Source organism: Oncorhynchus keta, chromosome 23 (assembly GCF_023373465.1).
Source record: "Oncorhynchus keta strain PuntledgeMale-10-30-2019 chromosome 23, Oket_V2, whole genome shotgun sequence".
In the NCBI taxonomy this organism is placed as follows: Eukaryota; Metazoa; Chordata; class Actinopteri; order Salmoniformes; family Salmonidae; genus Oncorhynchus; species Oncorhynchus keta.
The window spans coordinates 11,330,067-11,349,889 of record NC_068443.1 but is presented as its reverse complement, the minus strand read 5'-3'; the positions used below and the strand labels follow the sequence as shown (position 1 = coordinate 11,349,889).

At 53.3% G+C, this 19,823-nt stretch overlaps 1 protein-coding gene and 1 long non-coding RNA gene across 2 annotated transcripts in view; both read right to left on the bottom strand.

Annotated features, from left to right (window-relative positions):
- The window catches only part of LOC118376439 (WD repeat-containing protein 47-like), a 44,423-nt gene that overhangs the window by 14,363 nt on the left and 10,237 nt on the right, over positions 1-19,823 (bottom strand). Inside the window, exons 9-11 of the mRNA XM_052476346.1 lie at positions 11,739-11,932; positions 7,672-7,930; positions 698-713 (exon numbers count right to left, since the gene is read on the bottom strand). Coding sequence (XP_052332306.1) covers positions 698-713; positions 7,672-7,930; positions 11,739-11,932 — 469 coding nt within the window. The remainder of the gene's footprint in view (positions 1-697; positions 714-7,671; positions 7,931-11,738; positions 11,933-19,823) is intronic.
- LOC127910975 (uncharacterized) lies at positions 6,050-6,983 on the bottom strand. The gene is made up of 3 exons (XR_008077091.1): positions 6,951-6,983; positions 6,383-6,750; positions 6,050-6,290 (listed from the first exon to the last, which is right to left on the bottom strand). It is a non-coding gene; the product is annotated as an uncharacterized LOC127910975 (long non-coding RNA).

The window sequence follows — 19,823 nt, the reverse complement described above, 5'->3', positions numbered from 1 at the left end:
TTCTCTCTCTCGGAGGACCTGAGCCCTAGGACCATGCCCCAGGACTACCTGACATGATGACTCCTTGCTGTCCCCAGTCCACCTGGCCATGCTGCTGCTCCAGTTTCAACTGGCCTGGGCCCTAGGACCATGTCCCAGGACTACCTGACATGAGGACTCCTTGCTGTCCCCAGTCCACCTGGCCATGCTCCTGCTCCAGTTTCAACTGTTCTGCCTTACTATTATTCAACCATGCTGGGTCATTTATGAACATTTGAACATCTTGGCCACGTTCTGTTATAATCTCCACCCGGCACAGCCAAAAGAGGACTGGCCACCCCACATATGCTCTCTCTAATTCTCTCTTTCTTTCTCTCTCTCTCGGAGGACCTGAGCCCTAGGACAGTGCCCCAGGACTACCTGACATGATGGCTCCTTGCTGTCCCCATTCCACCTGACTGCTGCTGCTCCAGTTTCAACTGTTCTGCCTTACTATTATTCAACCATGCTGGGTCATTTATGAACATTTGAACATCTTGGCCACGTTCTGTTATAATCTCTACCCGGCACAGCCAGAAGAGGACTGGCCACCCCACATAGCCCGGTTCCTCTAGGTTTCTTCCTAGGTTTTGGCCTTTCTAGGGAGTTTTTCCTAGCCACCGTGCTTTTACACCTTCATTGTTTGCTGTTTGGGGTTTTAGGCTGGGTTTCTGTACAGCACTTTGAGATATCAGCTGATGTACGAAGGGCTATATAAATAAATTTGATTTGATTTGATTTGGTGTTCCTCCAACACCTCTCCCCAGTAGTTATTTATTAGGCCTCTTTCCCCTGCTGTGGTGCTGAATGGCAGTGGGAGTGGGCCAGACCCTGGTGTTCCTCCAACACCTCTCCCCAGTAGTTATTTATTAGGCCTCTTTCCCCTGCTGTGGTGCTGAATGGCAGTGGGAGTGGGGCAGACCCTGGTGTTCCTCCAACACCTCTCCCCAGTAGTTATTTATTAGGCCTCTTTCCCCTGCTGTGGTGCTGCATGGCAGTGGGAGTGGGGCAGACCCTGGTGTTCCTCCAACACCTCTCCCCAGTAGTTATTTATTAGGCCTCTTTCCCCTGCTGTGGTGCTGAATGGCAGTGGGAGTGGGCCAGACCGGCCCTGGTGTTCCTCCAACACCTCTCCCCAGTAGTTATTTATTAGGCCTCTTTCCCCTGCTGTGGTGCTGAATGGCAGTGGGAGTGGGGCAGACCCTGGTGTTCCTCCAACACCTCTCCCCAGTAGTTATTTATTAGGCCTCTTTCCCCTGCTGTGGTGCTGCATGGCAGTGGGAGTGGGCCAGACCCTGGTGTTCCTCCAACACCTCTCCCCAGTTGTTATTTATTAGGCCTCTTTCCCCTGCTGTGGTGCTGAATGGCAGTGGGAGTGGGGCAGACCCTGGTGTTCCTCCAACACCTCTCCCCAGTAGTTATTTATTAGGCCTCTTTCTCCTGCTGTGGTGCTGAATGGCAGTGGGAGTGGGCAGACCCTGGTGTTCCTCCAACACCTCTCCCCAGTTGTTATTTATTAGGCCTCTTTCCCCTGCTGTGGTGCTGAATGGCAGTGGGAGTGGGCCAGACCCTGGTGTTCCTCCAACACCTCTCCCCAGTAGTTATTTATTAGGCCTCTTTCCCCTGCTGTGGTGCTGAATGGCAGTGGGAGTGGGCAGACCCTGGTGTTCCTCCAACACCTCTCCCCAGTAGTTATTTATTAGGCCTCTTTCCCCTGCTGTGGTGCTGAATGGCAGTGGGAGTGGGCCAGACCCTGGTGTTCCTCCAACACCTCTCCCCAGTAGTTATTTATTAGGCCTCTTTCCCTGCTGTGGTGCTGAATGGCAGTGGGAGTGGGCCAGACCCTGGTGTTCCTCCAACACCTCTCCCCAGTAGTTATTTATTAGGCCTCTTTCCCCTGCTGTGGTGCTGAATGGCAGTGGGAGTGGGGCAGACCCTGGTGTTCCTCCAACACCTCTCCCCAGTAGTTATTTATTAGGCCTCTTTCCCCTGCTGTGGTGCTGAATGGCAGTGGGAGTGGGGCAGACCCTGGTGTTCCTCCAACACCTCTCCCCAGTTGTTATTTATTAGGCCTCTTTCCCTTGCTGTGGTGCTGAATGGCAGTGGGAGTGGGCCAGACCCTGGTGTTCCTCCAACACCTCTCCCCAGTAGTTATTTATTAGGCCTCTTTCCCTGCTGTGGTGCTGAATGGCAGTGGGAGTGGGCCAGACCCTGGTGTTCCTCCAACACCTCTCCCCAGTAGTTATTTATTAGGCCTCTTTCCCCTGCTGTGGTGCTGAATGGCAGTGGGAGTGGGGCAGACCCTGGTGTTCCTCCAACACCTCTCCCCAGTAGTTATTTATTAGGCCTCTTTCCCTTGCTGTGGTGCTGAATGGCAGTGGGAGTGGGCCAGACCCTGGTGTTCCTCCAACACCTCTCCCCAGTAGTTATTTATTAGGCCTCTTTCCCTTGCTGTGGTGCTGAATGGCAGTGGGAGTGGGCCAGACCCTGGTGTTCCTCCAACACCTCTCCCCAGTAGTTATTTATTAGGCCTCTTTCCCTGCTGTGGTGCTGAATGGCAGTGGGAGTGGGGCCAGACCCTGGTGTTCCTCCAACACCTCTCCCCAGTTGTTATTTATTAGGCCTCTTTCTCCTGCTGTGGTGCTGAATGGCAGTGGGAGTGGGCAGACCCTGGTGTTCCTCCAACACCTCTCCCCAGTAGTTATTTATTAGGCCTCTTTCCCTTGCTGTGGTGCTGAATGGCAGTGGGAGTGGGCCAGACCCTGGTGTTCCTCCAACACCTCTCCCCAGTAGTTATTTATTAGGCCTCTTTCCCTGCTGTGGTGCTGAATGGCAGTGGGAGTGGGCCAGACCCTGGTGTTCCTCCAACACCTCTCCCCAGTAGTTATTTATTAGGCCTCTTTCCCTTGCTGTGGTGCTGAATGGCAGTGGGAGTGGGCCAGACCCTGGTGTTCCTCCAACACCTCTCCCCAGTAGTTATTTATTAGGCCTCTTTCCCTTGCTGTGGTGCTGAATGGCAGTGGGAGTGGGCCAGACCCTGGTGTTCCTCCAACACCTCTCCCCAGTAGTTATTTATTAGGCCTCTTTCCCTTGCTGTGGTGCTGAATGGCAGTGGGAGTGGGCCAGACCCTGGTGTTCCTCCAACACCTCTCCCCAGTTGTTATTTATTAGGCCTCTTTCCCTTGCTGTGGTGCTGAATGGCAGTGGGAGTGGGCCAGACCCTGGTGTTCCTCCAACACCTCTCCCCAGTAGTTATTTATTAGGCCTCTTTCCCCTGCTGTGGTGCTGAATGGCAGTGGGAGTGGGCCAGACCCTGGTGTTCCTCCAACACCTCTCCCAGTTGTTATTTATTAGGCCTCTTTCCCCTGCTGTGGTGCTGAATGGCAGTGGGAGTGGGGCAGACCCTGGTGTTCCTCCAACACCTCTCCCCAGTAGTTATTTATTAGGCCTCTTTCCCTGCTGTGGTGCTGAATGGCAGTGGGAGTGGGGCAGACCCTGGTGTTCCTCCAACACCTCTCCTCAGTTGTTATTTATTAGGCCTCTTTCCCCTGCTGTGGTGCTGAATGGCAGTGGGAGTGGGCAGACCCTGGTGTTCCTCCAACACCTCTCCCAGTAGTTATTTATTAGGCCTCTTTCCCCTGCTGTGGTGCTGAATGGCAGTGGGAGTGGGGCAGACCCTGGTGTTCCTCCAACACCTCTCCCCAGTAGTTATTTATTAGGCCTCTTTCCCCCTGCTGTGGTGCTGAATGGCAGTGGGAGTGGGCCAGACCCTGGTGTTCCTCCAACACCTCTCCCCAGTAGTTATTTATTAGGCCTCTTTCCCCTGCTGTGGTGCTGAATGGCAGTGGGAGTGGGCCAGACCCTGGTGTTCCTCCAACACCTCTCCCCAGTAGTTATTTATTAGGCCTCTTTCCCCTGCTGTGGTGCTGAATGGCAGTGGGAGTGGGCCAGACCCTGGTGTTCCTCCAACACCTCTCCCCAGTAGTTATTTATTAGGCCTCTTTCCCCTGCTGTGGTGCTGAATGGCAGTGGGAGTGGGCCAGACCCTGGTGTTCCTCCAACACCTCTCCCAGTAGTTATTTATTAGGCCTCTTTCCCCTGCTGTGGTGCTGAATGGCAGTGGGAGTGGGGCAGACCCTGGTGTTCCTCCAACACCTCTCCCCAGTAGTTATTTATTAGGCCTCTTTCCCCTGCTGTGGTGCTGAATGGCAGTGGGAGTGGGGCAGACCCTGGTGTTCCTCCAACACCTCTCCCCAGTAGTTATTTATTAGGCCTCTTTCCCCTGCTGTGGTGCTGAATGGCAGTGGGAGTGGGGCAGACCCTGGTGTTCCTCCAACACCTCTCCCCAGTAGTTATTTATTAGGCCTCTTTCCCCTGCTGTGGTGCTGAATGGCAGTGGGAGTGGGGCAGACCCTGGTGTTCCTCCAACACCTCTCCCCAGTAGTTATTTATTAGGCCTCTTTCCCCTGCTGTGGTGCTGAATGGCAGTGGGAGTGGGGCAGACCCTGGTGTTCCTCCAACACCTCTCCCCAGTAGTTATTTATTAGGCCTCTTTCCCCTGCTGTGGTGCTGAATGGCAGTGGGAGTGGGGCAGACCCTGGTGTTCCTCCAACACCTCTCCCCAGTAGTTATTTATTAGGCCTCTTTCCCCTGCTGTGGTGCTGAATGGCAGTGGGAGTGGGGCAGACCCTGGTGTTCCTCCAACACCTCTCCCCAGTAGTTATTTATTAGGCCTCTTTCCCCTGCTGTGGTGCTGAATGGCAGTGGGAGTGGGCCAGACCCTGGTGTTCCTCCAACACCTCTCCCCAGTAGTTATTTATTAGGCCTCTTTCCCTGCTGTGGTGCTGAATGGCAGTGGGAGTGGGGCAGACCCTGGTGTTCCTCCAACACCTCTCCCCAGTAGTTATTTATTAGGCCTCTTTCCCCTGCTGTGGTGCTGAATGGCAGTGGGAGTGGGGCAGACCCTGGTGTTCCTCCAACACCTCTCCCCAGTAGTTATTTATTAGGCCTCTTTCCCCTGCTGTGGTGCTGAATGGCAGTGGGAGTGGGGCCTCCAGACCCTGGTGTTCCTCCAACACCTCTCCCCAGTAGTTATTTATTAGGCCTCTTTCCCCTGCTGTGGTGCTGAATGGCAGTGGGAGTGGGGCAGACCCTGGTGTTCCTCCAACACCTCTCCCCAGTAGTTATTTATTAGGCCTCTTTCCCCTGCTGTGGTGCTGAATGGCAGTGGGAGTGGGGCAGACCCTGGTGTTCCTCCAACACCTCTCCCCAGTTGTTATTTATTAGGCCTCTTTCCCCTGCTGTGGTGCTGAATGGCAGTGGGAGTGGGCCAGACCCTGGTGTTCCTCCAACACCTCTCCCCAGTAGTTATTTATTAGGCCTCTTTCCCCTGCTGTGGTGCTGAATGGCAGTGGGAGTGGGGCAGACCCTGGTGTTCCTCCAACACCTCTCCCCAGTAGTTATTTATTAGGCCTCTTTCCCCTGCTGTGGTGCTGAATGGCAGTGGGAGTGGGCCAGACCCTGGTGTTCCTCCAACACCTCTCCCCAGTAGTTATTTATTAGGCCTCTTTCCCCTGCTGTGGTGCTGAATGGCAGTGGGAGTGGGCCAGACCCTGGTGTTCCTCCAACACCTCTCCCCAGTAGTTATTTATTAGGCCTCTTTCCCCTGCTGTGGTGCTGAATGGCAGTGGGAGTGGGCCAGACCCTGGTGTTCCTCCAACACCTCTCCCCAGTAGTTATTTATTAGGCCTCTTTCCCTGCTGTGGTGCTGAATGGCAGTGGGAGTGGGCCAGACCCTGGTGTTCCTCCAACACCTCTCCCCAGTTGTTATTTATTAGGCCTCTTTCCCCTGCTGTGGTGCTGAATGGCAGTGGGAGTGGGGCAGACCCTGGTGTTCCTCCAACACCTCTCCCCAGTAGTTATTTATTAGGCCTCTTTCCCCTGCTGTGGTGCTGAATGGCAGTGGGAGTGGGCCAGACCCTGGTGTTCCTCCAACACCTCTCCCCAGTAGTTATTTATTAGGCCTCTTTCCCTGCTGTGGTGCTGAATGGCAGTGGGAGTGGGCCAGACCCTGGTGTTCCTCCAACACCTCTCCCCAGTAGTTATTTATTAGGCCTCTTTCCCCTGCTGTGGTGCTGAATGGCAGTGGGAGTGGGGCAGACCCTGGTGTTCCTCCAACACCTCTCCCCAGTAGTTATTTATTAGGCCTCTTTCCCTTGCTGTGGTGCTGAATGGCAGTGGGAGTGGGCCAGACCCTGGTGTTCCTCCAACACCTCTCCCCAGTAGTTATTTATTAGGCCTCTTTCCCCTGCTGTGGTGCTGAATGGCAGTGGGAGTGGGGCAGACCCTGGTGTTCCTCCAACACCTCTCCCCAGTAGTTATTTATTAGGCCTCTTTCCCTTGCTGTGGTGCTGAATGGCAGTGGGAGTGGGCCAGACCCTGGTGTTCCTCCAACACCTCTCCCCAGTAGTTATTTATTAGGCCTCTTTCCCTTGCTGTGGTGCTGAATGGCAGTGGGAGTGGGCCAGACCCTGGTGTTCCTCCAACACCTCTCCCCAGTAGTTATTTATTAGGCCTCTTTCCCTTGCTGTGGTGCTGAATGGCAGTGGGAGTGGGCCAGACCCTGGTGTTCCTCCAACACCTCTCCCCAGTTGTTATTTATTAGGCCTCTTTCCCCTGCTGTGGTGCTGAATGGCAGTGGGAGTGGGGCAGACCCTGGTGTTCCTCCAACACCTCTCCCCAGTGCTGTTATTTATTAGGCCTCTTTCCCCAACACCTTGCTGTGGTGCTGAATGGCAGTGGGAGTGGGCCAGAGCTGTGGTGCTGGTGTTCCTCCAACACCTCTCCCCAGTAGTTATTTATTAGGCCTCTTTCCCTGCTGTGGTGCTGAATGGCAGTGGGAGTGGGGGCAGACCCTGGTGTTCCTCCAACACCTCTCCCCAGTAGTTATTTATTAGGCCTCTTTCTCCTGCTGTGGTGCTGAATGGCAGTGGGAGTGGGACCAGAACACCTCTCCCAGTAGTTATTTATTAGCCCTTGCTGTGGTGCAACACACAGACCCACCTCCACACACCTCTCCCCAGTAGTTATTTATTAGGCCTCTTTCAAATGCCCATGCCTAGGCTAAATTAAATTAGAGAGACCTCGATTTTATTTGAAAACAGCTGTGCTTTGTTATTTATTAATTGAAATGTTCATACAAACAGCCTATAGGACAGGTCGTTCACAAATTATATGCAAATAGTACATATTGTGTTTAATTAATGTGAAGGCGACTTGATGAAGATCAAGATACAACAGGCAGTGCTATGCTTTTCAATAAAACCTGTCGTTGGTATAAGAACATTGTTTTATTACAACTTTACAAGCCAATTTATATTCTGTTAAGATGAATTATAATAATAATGTGATTGAGTTTACAGTGGGTGGACTAACGCGTTATGCAGCCAATGCATACACACACTCGCCATATAGACACCCCACCCACAGACACACTCCACCGCCCCACACACACACACACACACACACACACACACACACACACACACACACACACACACACACACACACACACACACACACACACACACACACACACACACACACACACACACACACACACACACACACACACGTATCTCACCTCTGGGAGACCACGGGGGATTCATTAGGTGGGGGCACCTCCCGTCCCCCTGCAGTGCGTTGTGGGGTGCTGCTGACCACCCCTCCTCCCTGAGGGCGGCCCTGCTCGGGGGTCAGGTTCACAGTGGGGTCAGGGGTCAGGCCTGCGGGGTCACCGTTGTTGTTGTTCTCTGGGGTCGGGCCCGTGCCGTTACACTGCTGGGACAGAGACTGGACCTCCTCCCCTAGACTCTCCATCCCTAAATTCAACTCCTCCAGCTTCTGAATAGACCTGGGTAGACAGAACACACCGGGTAAAACACACACACACACACACACACACACACACACACACACACACAGGTGTAATCTCTGCTGGTCTTGTGTCATGTCTCTTTACTAATGTAATTCATGTAAATGTCACTCTCTGATGTCAGCATAGTTAGATAATGAGAGTCTGGCTCCAGACACACAGGCAGAGAGCATAGTTAGATAATGAGTCTGGCTCCAGACACACAGGCAGAGAGCATAGTTAGATAATGAGAGTCTGGCTCCAGACACACAGGCAGAGAGCATAGTTAGATAATGAGAGTCTGGCTCCAGACACACAGACAGAGAGCATAGTTAGATAATGACAGTCTGGCTCCAGACACACAGACAGAGAGCATAGTTAGATAATGAGAGTCTGGCTCCAGACACACAGACAGAGAGCATAGTTAGATAATGAGAGTCTGGCTCCAGACACACAGACAGAGAGCATAGTTAGATAATGAGAGTCTGGCTCCAGACACACAGACAGAGAGCATAGTTAGATAATGACAGTCTGGTTCCAGACACACAGACAGAGAGCATAGTTAGATAATGACAGTCTGGCTCCAGACACACAGTTAGATAATGACAGGCTGGCTCCAGACACACAGTTAGATAATGACAGTCTGGCTCCAGACACACAGACGGAGAGCATAGTTAGATAATGACAGTCTGGCTCCAGACACACAGTTAGATAATGACAGGCTGGCTCCAGACACACAGTTAGATAATGACAGTCTGGCTCCAGACACACAGACGGAGAGCATAGTTAGATAATGAGAGTCTGGCTCCAGACACACAGACGGAGAGCATAGTTAGATAATGACAGTCTGGCTCCAGACACACAGTTAGATAATGACAGGCTGGCTCCAGACACACAGTTAGATAATGACAGTCTGGCTCCAGACACACAGTTAGATAATGAGAGTCTGGCTCCAGACACACAGACGGAGAGCATAGTTAGATAATGACAGGCTGGCTCCAGACACACAGTTAGATAATGACAGGCTGGCTCCACACACAGCATAGTTAGATAATGAGAGTCTGGCTCCAGACACACAGACAGAGAGCATAGTTAGATAATGACAGTCTGGCTCCAGACACACAGTTAGATAATGAGAGGCTGGCTCCAGACACACAGTTAGATAATATAATGAGAGGCTGGCTCCAGACACACAGTTAGATAATGACAGTCTGGCTCCAGACACACAGACGGAGAGCATAGTTAGATAATGACAGGCTGGCTCCAGACACACAGTTAGATAATGAGAGTCTGGCTCCAGACACACAGACAGAGAGCATAGTTAGATAATGACAGGCTGGTTCCAGACACACAGACAGAGAGCATAGTTAGATAATGACAGTCTGGCTCCAGACACACAGACAGAGAGCATAGTTAGATAATGACAGGCTGGTTCCAGACACACAGACAGAGAGCATAGTTAGATAATGACAGGCTGGTTCCAGACACACAGACAGAGAGCATAGTTAGATAATGAGAGTCTGGCTCCAGACACACAGACAGAGAGCATAGTTAGATAATGAGAGTCTGGCTCCAGACACACAGACAGAGAGCATAGTTAGATAATGACAGTCTGGCTCCAGACACACAGTTAGATAATGAGAGTCTGGCTCCAGACACACACATAGTTAGATAATGACAGGCTGGCTCCAGACTGGCTCCAGACACACAGACGGAGAGCATAGTTAGATAATGACAGGCTGGCTCCAGACACACAGTTAGATAATGACAGGCTGGCTCCAGACACACAGCATAGTTAGATAATGAGAGTCTGGCTCCAGACACACAGACAGAGAGCATAGTTAGATAATGACAGTCTGGCTCCAGACACACAGTTAGATAATGAGAGGCTGGCTCCAGACACACAGACGGAGAGCATAGTTAGATAATGACAGGCTGGCTCCAGACACACAGTTAGATAATGAGAGTCTGGCTCCAGACACACAGACAGAGAGCATAGTTAGATAATGACAGGCTGGCTCCAGACACAGTTAGACAATGACAGAGACATAGTTAGATAATGACAGGCTGGTTCCAGACACACAGACAGTTAGATAATGAGCTGGCTAGTTAGATAATGACAGTCTGGCTCCAGACACACAGTTAGATAATGACAGGCTGGCTCCAGACACACAGTTAGATAATGACAGTCTGGCTCCAGACACACAGACGGAGAGCATAGTTAGATAATGACAGGCTGGTTCCAGACACACAGACAGATAATAGTTAGAGTCTGGCTCCAGACACACAGACAGAGAGCATAGTTAGATAATGACAGGCTGGTTCCAGACACACAGACAGAGAGCATAGTTAGATAATGACAGGCTGGTTCCAGACACACAGACAGAGAGCATAGTTAGATAATGAGAGTATGGCTCCAGACACACAGACAGAGAGCATAGTTAGATAATGAGAGTCTGGCTCCAGACACACAGACAGAGAGCATAGTTAGATAATGATTGTTTGGTTCCAGGCACCACAGGAGCAGCTGGTGCTCAGGGTACTAAAGACACTTCATAAAGAACAGGGGAGCATTAGTGTTAATGTATGTGTGTGTGTGGAGTTTGGTTTGGGGAAGGTGGTCTCAGGGGTGTTGTTGCGGGTGGTTGTCTATGGGTAGGTGGATGTCTATGGGTAGGATGTCTATGGGTAGTTGTCTATGGGGTGTGTAATGGAACTTAGTATGGAGCCCCAGATGGGGCAGGGAGTGCCTGGGAGCTGGGCTGGGGAGAGGTGGGGTGGAGGAAGCCACAAGCAACCCCCCACCCACCCATCTCTCCCCAGCCCAACTCCCAGGCACTCCCTGTCCCATCTGGGGCTCTGTACTAAGTTCCATTATACGCACCCCATAGACAACCACCCAAAGATATCCATAGATATCCACCTACCCATAGAGAACCACCTGCAACAACACCCCTGAGACCACCTTCCCCACACACATAATCCAACCTCTCCTTTCAGACCCTGTTAGTGGAAGAACACGACAGTCTCTCTCTAAGCAGCAGGAAACATGTGGTGGAACAGGACAATACAACAGTCCAACGGGGGACCATCCTCCAGGCTGGACTCTCATTAACATTGGCTTTTTACCATAGATATAGAACCCTAGATAGGGGCTCTATGACATCAACCACAGGAAATAGAATCTGTCTACTGATACTGTATATAGTATTTTATAGAGATGACATCATAGGGTCAGGCCATACTCTCCCTTCTAGACTGTGGTGTGCATCAGTTGGACAAAGAGCTTTTGATCCCTCCCCCTTCCCCTCCAACCCTCCCCCTCCAACCCTCCCCCTCCATTATTTAGAAGGGCAGGGCATAATGACATCATTATAATTCTTTGGGGCCTTTCTTAGTTCTTTCCTTTCTGTTCTTCTAAGTAGAGTCAAAATGTTCCCATATGTTTTAAATCATGCAGAACGCAGCCTGTCCTGGATGTTTAGATATAAGGTCAGTGTCTCTCCATGAGTTGTACAGGGAAGGCTGCACCGTCTAAGTCTGACAAGTGTAGTTTTTGATTTTGGAGTGCTTGATTTAAACTAAATGTTCAACAACAGAGAAGCCCTTATTCCACCCATTAGGTGCAGGAAGAACTAGTACATTACATAATGTAACATCTGAGGTCTGTAGCAGAGGGAACAGTCCAAGACAAGGAGAGTCGAAATGGAAATCAACTCATCAAAACATTATCAAGCAGAACTGTGGTGGGTGAATGAACACCTGACCTATGAGGGAACTGAAGTCCTGTGCTGTGTGTACGTCTAACCTGTTGAGGAATGTCTCAGTGAGGCTGTGCTGCATGGCGTCTGTCCCGGGGGCTGGCTGGTCACTGTGTTGTACCCCTCCCTCCAGCAGCATCTGCTGGTAGAGTTGTCTCTGCTGCTGCTTCTGTTCCAGGTGCTGCTGGACTCTCAAACGCTGGCGGTAGAACTCTTCAAACTTCTCTGTCGAGTCACGCAACTAAGGTGGTAAAACACATGTATTAAACAACAAACCAAATTCTGAACTGTTGGAAGTACAGCCAACTTCTTACATAGTGCCTTTCACATGGAAGTGACGGCACACCCCTTCAGAGAGAGGAAAATGATGTCTTAACTTCCTCTACTGTACCTCTGCTTTCAGATGGGCATTAACTTAACAAGCTAGCAGCACAACCAAGAGGAGGGAGAGAGGCGGTGGGGGTATAGACAGAGAGAGGCGGTGGGGGTATAGACAGAGAGAGGCGGTGGGGGTATAGACAGAGAGAGGCGGGGGGGTATAGACAGAGAGAGGCGGTGGGGGTATAGACAGAGAGAGGCGGTGGGGTATAGACAGAGAGAGGCGGGGGGGTATAGACAGAGAGAGAGAGGTGGGGGTATAGACAGAGAGAGGCGGTGGGGGTATAGACAGAGAGAGGCAGTAGGGGGTATAGACAGAGAGAGGCAGGGGGTATAGACAGAGAGAGGCGGTGGGGGTATAGACAGAGAGAGGCAGGGGGTATAGACAGAGAGAGGCAGGGGGTATAGACAGAGAGAGGCAGGGGGTATAGACAGAGAGAGGCAGGGGGTATAGACAGAGAGAGGCGGTGGGGGTATAGACAGAGAGAGGCAGGGGGGTATAGACAGAGAGAGGCGGTGGGGGTATAGACAGAGAGAGGCGGGGGGTAATAGACAGAGAGGCGGTGGGGGTATAGACAGAGAGGCGGTGGGGGTAATAGACAGAGAGAGGCGGTGGGGGTAATAGACAGAGAGGGCGGGGGTATAGACAGAGAGGGGGGGGTATAGACAGAGAGAGGCGGTGGGGGTATAGACAGAGAGAGGCGGTGGGGGTATAGACAGAGAGAGGCGGGGGGGTAATAGACAGAGAGAGGCGGGGGGGTATAGACAGAGAGAGGCGGTGGGGGTATAGACAGAGAGAGGCGGTGGGGGTATAGACAGAGAGAGGCGGTGGGGGTAATAGACAGAGAGAGGCGGGGGGTATAGACAGAGAGAGGCGGGGGGGTAATAGACAGAGGCGGGGGGTAAATAGACAGAGGCGGGGGGGGTAAATAGACAGAGGCGGGGGGGGGGTAAATAGACAGAGAGAGGCGGGGGGGTATAGACAGAGAGAGGCGGGGGGGTATAGACAAAGAGAGGCGGGGGGTATAGACAGAGAGAGGCGGGGGTATAGACAGAGAGAGGCGGGGGTATAGACAGAGAGAGGCGGGGGGGTATAGGGTATAGACAGAGAGAGGCGGGGGGGGGGGTATAGACAGAGAGAGGCGGGGGGGGGGTATAGACAGAGAGAGGCGGGGGGGTATAGACAAAGAGGGCGGGGGGGTATAGACAAGAGAGGCGGGGGGGTATAGACAGAGAGAGGCGGGGGGATATAGACAGAGAGAGGCGGGGGAGAGAGGCGGGGTATAGACAGAGAGAGGCAGGGGGTATAGACAGAGAGAGGCGGGGGGGTATAGACAAAGAGAGGCGGGGGGGGTAATAGACAGAGGCGGGGGATAAATAGACAGAGAGAGGCGGGGGTATAGACAGAGAGAGGCGGGGGGGTATAGACAGAGAGAGGCGGGGGGTATAGACAGAGAGAGGCGGGGGGGTATAGACAGAGAGAGGCGGGGGGTATAGACAAAGAGAGGCGGGGGTATAGACAGAGAGAGGCGGGGGGGTATAGACAGAGAGAGGCGGGGGTATAGACAGAGAGAGGCGGGGGGGTAATAGACTGAGGCGGGGGATAAATAGACAGAGAGAGGCGGGGGTATAGACAGAGAGAGGCGGGGGGGTATAGACAGAGAGCGGGGGTATAGACAGAGAGAGGCGGGGGGGTATAGACAGAGAGAGGCGGGGGGGTAATAGACTGAGGCGGGGGATAAATAGACAGAGAGAGGCGGGGGTATAGACAGAGAGAGGCGGTGGGGGTATAGACAGAGAGAGGCGGTGGGGTATAGACAGAGAGAGGCGGGGGGGTATAGACAGAGAGAGGCGGGGGGTATAGACAAAGAGAGGCGGGGGGGTATAGACAGAGAGAGGCGGGGTATAGACAGAGAGAGGCGGGGGGGTAATAGACAGAGGCGGGGGATAAATAGACAGAGAGAGGCGGGGGTATAGACAGAGAGAGGCGGGGGGGTATAGACAGAGAGAGGCGGGGGCGGTATAGACAGAGAGAGGCGGGGGGGTAATAGACTGAGGCGGGGGGGTAATAGACTGAGGCGGGGGGGTATAAATAGACAGAGAGAGGCGGGGGGGTATAGACAGAGAGAGGCGGGGGGTATAGACAGAGAGAGGCGGGGGGGTAATAGACTGAGGCGGGGGGGTAATAGACTGAGGCGGGGGATAAATAGACAGAGAGAGGCGGGGGGGTATAGACAGAGAGAGGCAGTGGGGGTATAGACAGAGAGAGGCGGTGGGGGTATAGACAGAGAGAGGCGGGGGGGTATAGACAGAGGCGGGGGGGTGGGGTTATAGACAGAGGCGGGGGGGTAAATAGATAGAGAGAGGCGGTGGGGGTATAGACAGAGAGAGGCAGGGGGTATCGACAGAGAGAGGCAGGGGGTATAGACAGAGAGAGGCGGTGGGGGTATAGACAGAGAGAGGCGGGGGTATAGACAGAGAGAGGCAGGGGGTATAGACAGAGAGAGGCAGGGGGTATAGACAGAGAGAGGCAGGGGGTATAGACAGAGAGAGGCGGTGGGGGTATAGACAGAGAGAGGCGGTGGGGGTATAGACAGAGAGGGGCGGGGGTATAGACAGAGAGAGGCGGTGGGGGGTATAGACAGAGAGAGGCAGGGGGTATAGACAGAGAGAGGCAGGGGGTATAGACAGAGAGGCGGTGGGGGTATAGACAGAGAGAGGCAGGGGGTATAGACAGAGAGAGGCGGTGGGGGTATAGACAGAGAGAGGCGGTGGGGGTAATAGACAGAGAGAGGCGGGGGGGGTATAGACAGAGAGAGGCGGGGGTATAGACAGAGAGAGGCGGGGCAATAGACAGAGAGAGGCGGGGGGGTAATAGACAGAGAGAGGCGGGGGGGTATAGACAAGAGAGGCGGGGGGGTATAGACAGAGAGAGGTGGGGGTATAGACAGAGAGAGGCGGGGGGGTATAGACAGAGAGAGGCGGGGGTATAGATAGAGAGAGGCGGGGGGGTATAGACAGAGAGAGGCGGGGGGGTATAGACAGAGAGAGGCGGGGGGGGGTATAGACAGAGAGAGGCGGGGGGTATAGACAGAGAGAGGCGGGGGACAGAGAGAGGCGGTATAGACAGAGAGAGGCGGGGGGGTATAGACAGAGAGAGGCGGGGGGTAAATAGATAGAGAGAGGCGGTGGGGTAAATAGATAGAGAGAGGCGGTGGGGGTAGAGACAGAGAGAGGCGGTGGGGGTATAGACAGAGAGAGGCAGGGGGTATAGACAGCGAGAGGCGGTGGGGGTATAGACAGCGAGAGGCGGTGGGGGTATAGACAGAGAGAGGCGGGGGGTATAGACAGAGAGAGGCGGGGGTATAGACAGAGAGAGGCGGTGGGGGTATAGACAGAGAGAGGCGGTGGGGGTATAGACAGAGAGAGAGAGAGCGGGGGGGTATAGACAGAGAGAGGCGGGGGTATAGACAGAGAGAGGCGGGGGTATAGACAGAGAGAGGCGGGGGTATAGACAGAGAGAGGCGGGGGGGTATAGACAAAGAGAGGCGGGGGTATAGACAAAGAGAGGCGGGGGGTATAGACAAAGAGAGGCGGGGGGTAATAGACAGAGAGAGGCGGGGGATAAATAGACAGAGAGAGGCGGGGTTATAGACAGAGAGAGGCGGGGGTATAGACAGAGAGAGGCGGGGGTATAGACAGAGAGAGGCGGGGTAGAGGCGGGGGGGGGTATAGACAGAGAGAGGCGGGGGAGAGGCGGGGGGGGTATAGACAGAGAGGGGGGGGGTATAGACAGAGAGAGGCGGGGGTATAGACAGAGAGAGCGGGGGGGTAATATAGACAGAGAGAGGCGGGGGTATAGACAGAGAGAGGCGGGGGTATAGACAGAGAGAGGCGGGGGGCGGGGGTATAGACAGAGAGAGGCGGGGGGGTAACAGAGACTGAGGCGGGGGATAAATAGACAGAGAGAGGCGGGGGGGTATAGACAGAGAGAGGCGGTGGGGGTAATAGACAGAGAGAGGCGGTGGGGGTAATAGACAGAGAGAGGCGGGGGGTATAGACAGAGAGAGGTGGGGGGGTAATAGGCAGAGATGTCCCACTCTGCTACTGGTCTGTTTATCAGTCTAATGTCCCACTCTGCTACTGGTCTGTTTATCAGTCTAATGTCCCACTCTGCTACTGGTCTGTTTATCAGTCTAATGTCCCACTCTGCTACTGGTCTGTTTATCAGTCTAATGTCCCACTCTGCTACTGGTCTGTTTATCAGTCTAATGTCCCACTCTGCTACTGGTCTGTTTATCAGTCTAATGTCCCACTCTGCTACTGGTCTGTTTATCAGTCTAATGTCCCACTCTGCTACTGGTCTGTTTATCAGTCTAATGTCCCACTCTGCTACTGGTCTGTTTACCAGTCTAATGTCCCACTCTGCTACTGGTCTGTTTACCAGTCTAATGTCCCACCCTGCTACTGGTCTGTTTATCAGTCTAATGTCCCACTCTGCTACTGGTCTGTTTACCAGTCTAATGTCCCACCCTGCTACTGGTCTGTTTATCAGTCTTAGCAGGGCTTTACATTCACAGTCTGGCTATAGGCTAGACAGGACAGCTGTGGCAGGGCAGAGCAGAGAACAGTCTGGCTATAGGCTAGACAGGACAGCTGTGGCAGGGCAGAGCAGAGAACAGTCTGGCTATAGGCTAGACAGGACAGCTGTGGCAGGGCAGAGCAGAGAACAGTCTGGCTATAGGCTAGACAGGACAGCTGTGGCAGGGCAGAGCTTTACATTCACAGTCTGGCTATAGGCTAGACAGGACAGCTGTGGCAGGGCAGAGCAGAGAACAGTCTGGCTATAGGCTAGACAGGACAGCTGTGGCAGGGCAGAGCAGAGAACAGTCTGGCTATAGGCTAGACAGGACAGCTGTGGCAGGGCAGAGCAGAGAACAGTCTGGCTATAGGCTAGACAGGACAGCTGTGGCAGGGCAGAGCAGAGAACAGTCTGGCTATAGGCTAAACAGGACAGCTGTGGCAGGGCAGAGCAGAGAACAGTCTGGCTACAGGCTAAACAGGACAGCTGTGGCAGGGCAGTGCAGAGAACAGTCTGGCTATAGGCTAGACAGGACAGCTGTGGCAGGGCAGAGCAGAGAACAGTCTGGCTATAGGCTAAACAGGACAGCTGTGGCAGGGCAGAGCAGAGAACAGTCTGGCTATAGGCTAGACAGGACAGCTGTGGCAGGGCAGAGCAGAGAACAGTCTGGCTACAGGCTAGACTGGACAGCTGTGGCAAGGCAGAGCAGAGAACAGTCTGGCTATAGGCTAAACAGGACAGCTGTGGCAGGGCAGAGCAGAGAACAGTCTGGCTACAGGCTAAACAGGACAGCTGTGGCAGGGCAGAGCAGAGAACAGTCTGGCTATAGGCTAGACAGGACAGCTGTGGCAGGGCAGAGCAGAGAACAGTCTGGCTATAGGCTAGACAGGACAGCTGTGGCAGGGCAGAGCTTTACATTCACAGTCTGGCTATAGGCTAGACAGGACAGCTGTGGCAGGGCAGAGCAGAGAACAGTCTGGCTATAGGCTAGACAGGACAGCTGTGGCAGGGCAGAGCAGAGAACAGTCTGGCTATAGGCTAGACAGGACAGCTGTGGCAGGGCAGAGCAGAGAACAGTCTGGCTATAGGCTAGACAGGACAGCTGTGGCAGGGCAGAGCAGAGAACAGTCTGGCTATAGGCTAGACAGGACAGCTGTGGCAGGGCAGAGCAGAGAACAGTCTGGCTACAGGCTAAACAGGACAGCTGTGGCAGGGCAGTGCAGAGAACAGTCTGGCTATAGGCTAGACAGGACAGCTGTGGCAGGGCAGAGCAGAGAACAGTCTGGCTATAGGCTAGACAGGACAGCTGTGGCAGGGCAGAGCAGAGAACAGTCTGGCTATAGGCTAGACAGGACAGCTGTGGCAGGGCAGAGCAGAGAACAGTCTGGCTATAGGCTAGACAGGACAGCTGTGGCAGGGCAGAGCAGAGAACAGTCTGGCTATAGGCTAGACAGGACAGCTGTGGCAGGGCAGAGCAGAGAACAGTCTGGCTACAGGCTAGACAGGACAGCTGTGGCAGGGCAGAGCAGAGAACAGTCTGGCTATAGGCTAGACAGGACAGCTGTGGCAGGGCAGAGCAGAGAACAGTCTGGCTATAGGCTAGACAGGACAGCTGTGGCAGGGCAGAGCAGAGAACAGTCTGGCTATAGGCTAGACAGGACAGCTGTGGCAGGGCAGAGCAGAGAACAGTCTGGCTACAGGCTAGACAGGACAGCTGTGGCAGGGCAGAGCAGAGAACAGTCTGGCTATAGGCTAGACAGGACAGCTGTGGCAGGGCAGAGCAGAGAACAGTCTGCTCTCCTCTAAGGCTAGACCATAATTAGAGGGAAGTCAGGCAACTAGTGTCCTTTGGGCTGTACTGTTCTGTAAGACAGAGTGAAAGAGAGAGAGAATAGGGCAGGCAGCAGGTCTTGGGTGTAACCCAGGCTCTGTAAGACAGAGTGAAAGAGAGAGGGATGAGGAAAGAGAGAGAGAATAGGGCAGGCAGCAGGTCTTGGGTGTAACCCAGGCTCTGTAAGACAGAGTGAAAGAGAGAGAGAGAGGGATGAGGAAAGAGAGAGAGAATAGGGCAGGCAGCAGGTCTTGGGTGTAACCCAGGCTCTGTAAGACAGAGTGAAAGAGAGAGAGGGATGAGGAAAGAGAGAGAGAGAATAGGGCAGGCAGCAGGTCTTGGGTGTAACCCAGGCTCTGTAAGACAGAGTGAAAGAGAGAGAGGGATGAGGAAAGAGAGAGAGAATAGGGCAGGCAGCAGGTCTTGGGTGTAACCCAGGCTCTGTAAGACAGAGTGAAAGAGAGAGAGGGATGAGGAAAGAGAGAGAGAGAATAGGGCAGGCAGCAGGTCTTGGGTGTAACCCAGGCTCTGTAAGACAGAGTGAAAGAGAGAGGGATGAGGAAAGAGAGAGAGAATAGGGCAGGCAGCAGGTCTTGGGTGTAACCCAGGCTCTGTAAGACAGAGTGAAAGAGAGAGAGGGATGAGGAAAGAGAGAGAGAATAGGGCAGGCAGCAGGTCTTGGGTGTAACCCAGGCTCTGTAAGACAGAGTGAAAGAGAGAGGGATGAGGAAAGAGAGTAGGGCAGGCAGCAGGTCTTGGGTGTAACCCAGGCTCTGTAAAAAAGAGTGAAAGAGAGAGGGATGAGGAAAGAGAGAGAGAATAGGGCAGGCAGCAGGTCTTGGGTGTAACCCAGGCTCTGTAAGACAAAGTGAAAGAGAGAGAGGGATGAGGAAAGAGAGAGAGAGAGAGAGAGAGAGAGAGAGAGAGAGAGAGAGAGAGAGAGAGAAAGAGAGAGAGAGAGAGAGATGAGGAGAAGAGAGAGAGAGAGAATAGGGCAGGCAGCAGGTCTTGGGTGTAACCCAGGCTCTGTAAGACAGAGTGAAAGAGAGAGAGGGATGAGGAAAGAGAGAGAGAATAGGGCAGGCAGCAGGTCTTGGGTGTAACCCAGGCTCTGTAAGCCACAGACGGTCAAATGACTCAGTGAGTCTCTCAGACAGATTAATCTCAGGCCTATATTTAGAGTGAGGGACGCCACCATCTTAGAAAGTAACTCTCTCCACAACACCAATTATCACACATCAGTAGGGATGATGACTCTGTAGGGTTTGTCTGAACCGGTTCAAAAGGCCAAAATGTGTATATTTAGCAAAAGAGACATGCTAAATCCTCCTCATCAGGTGT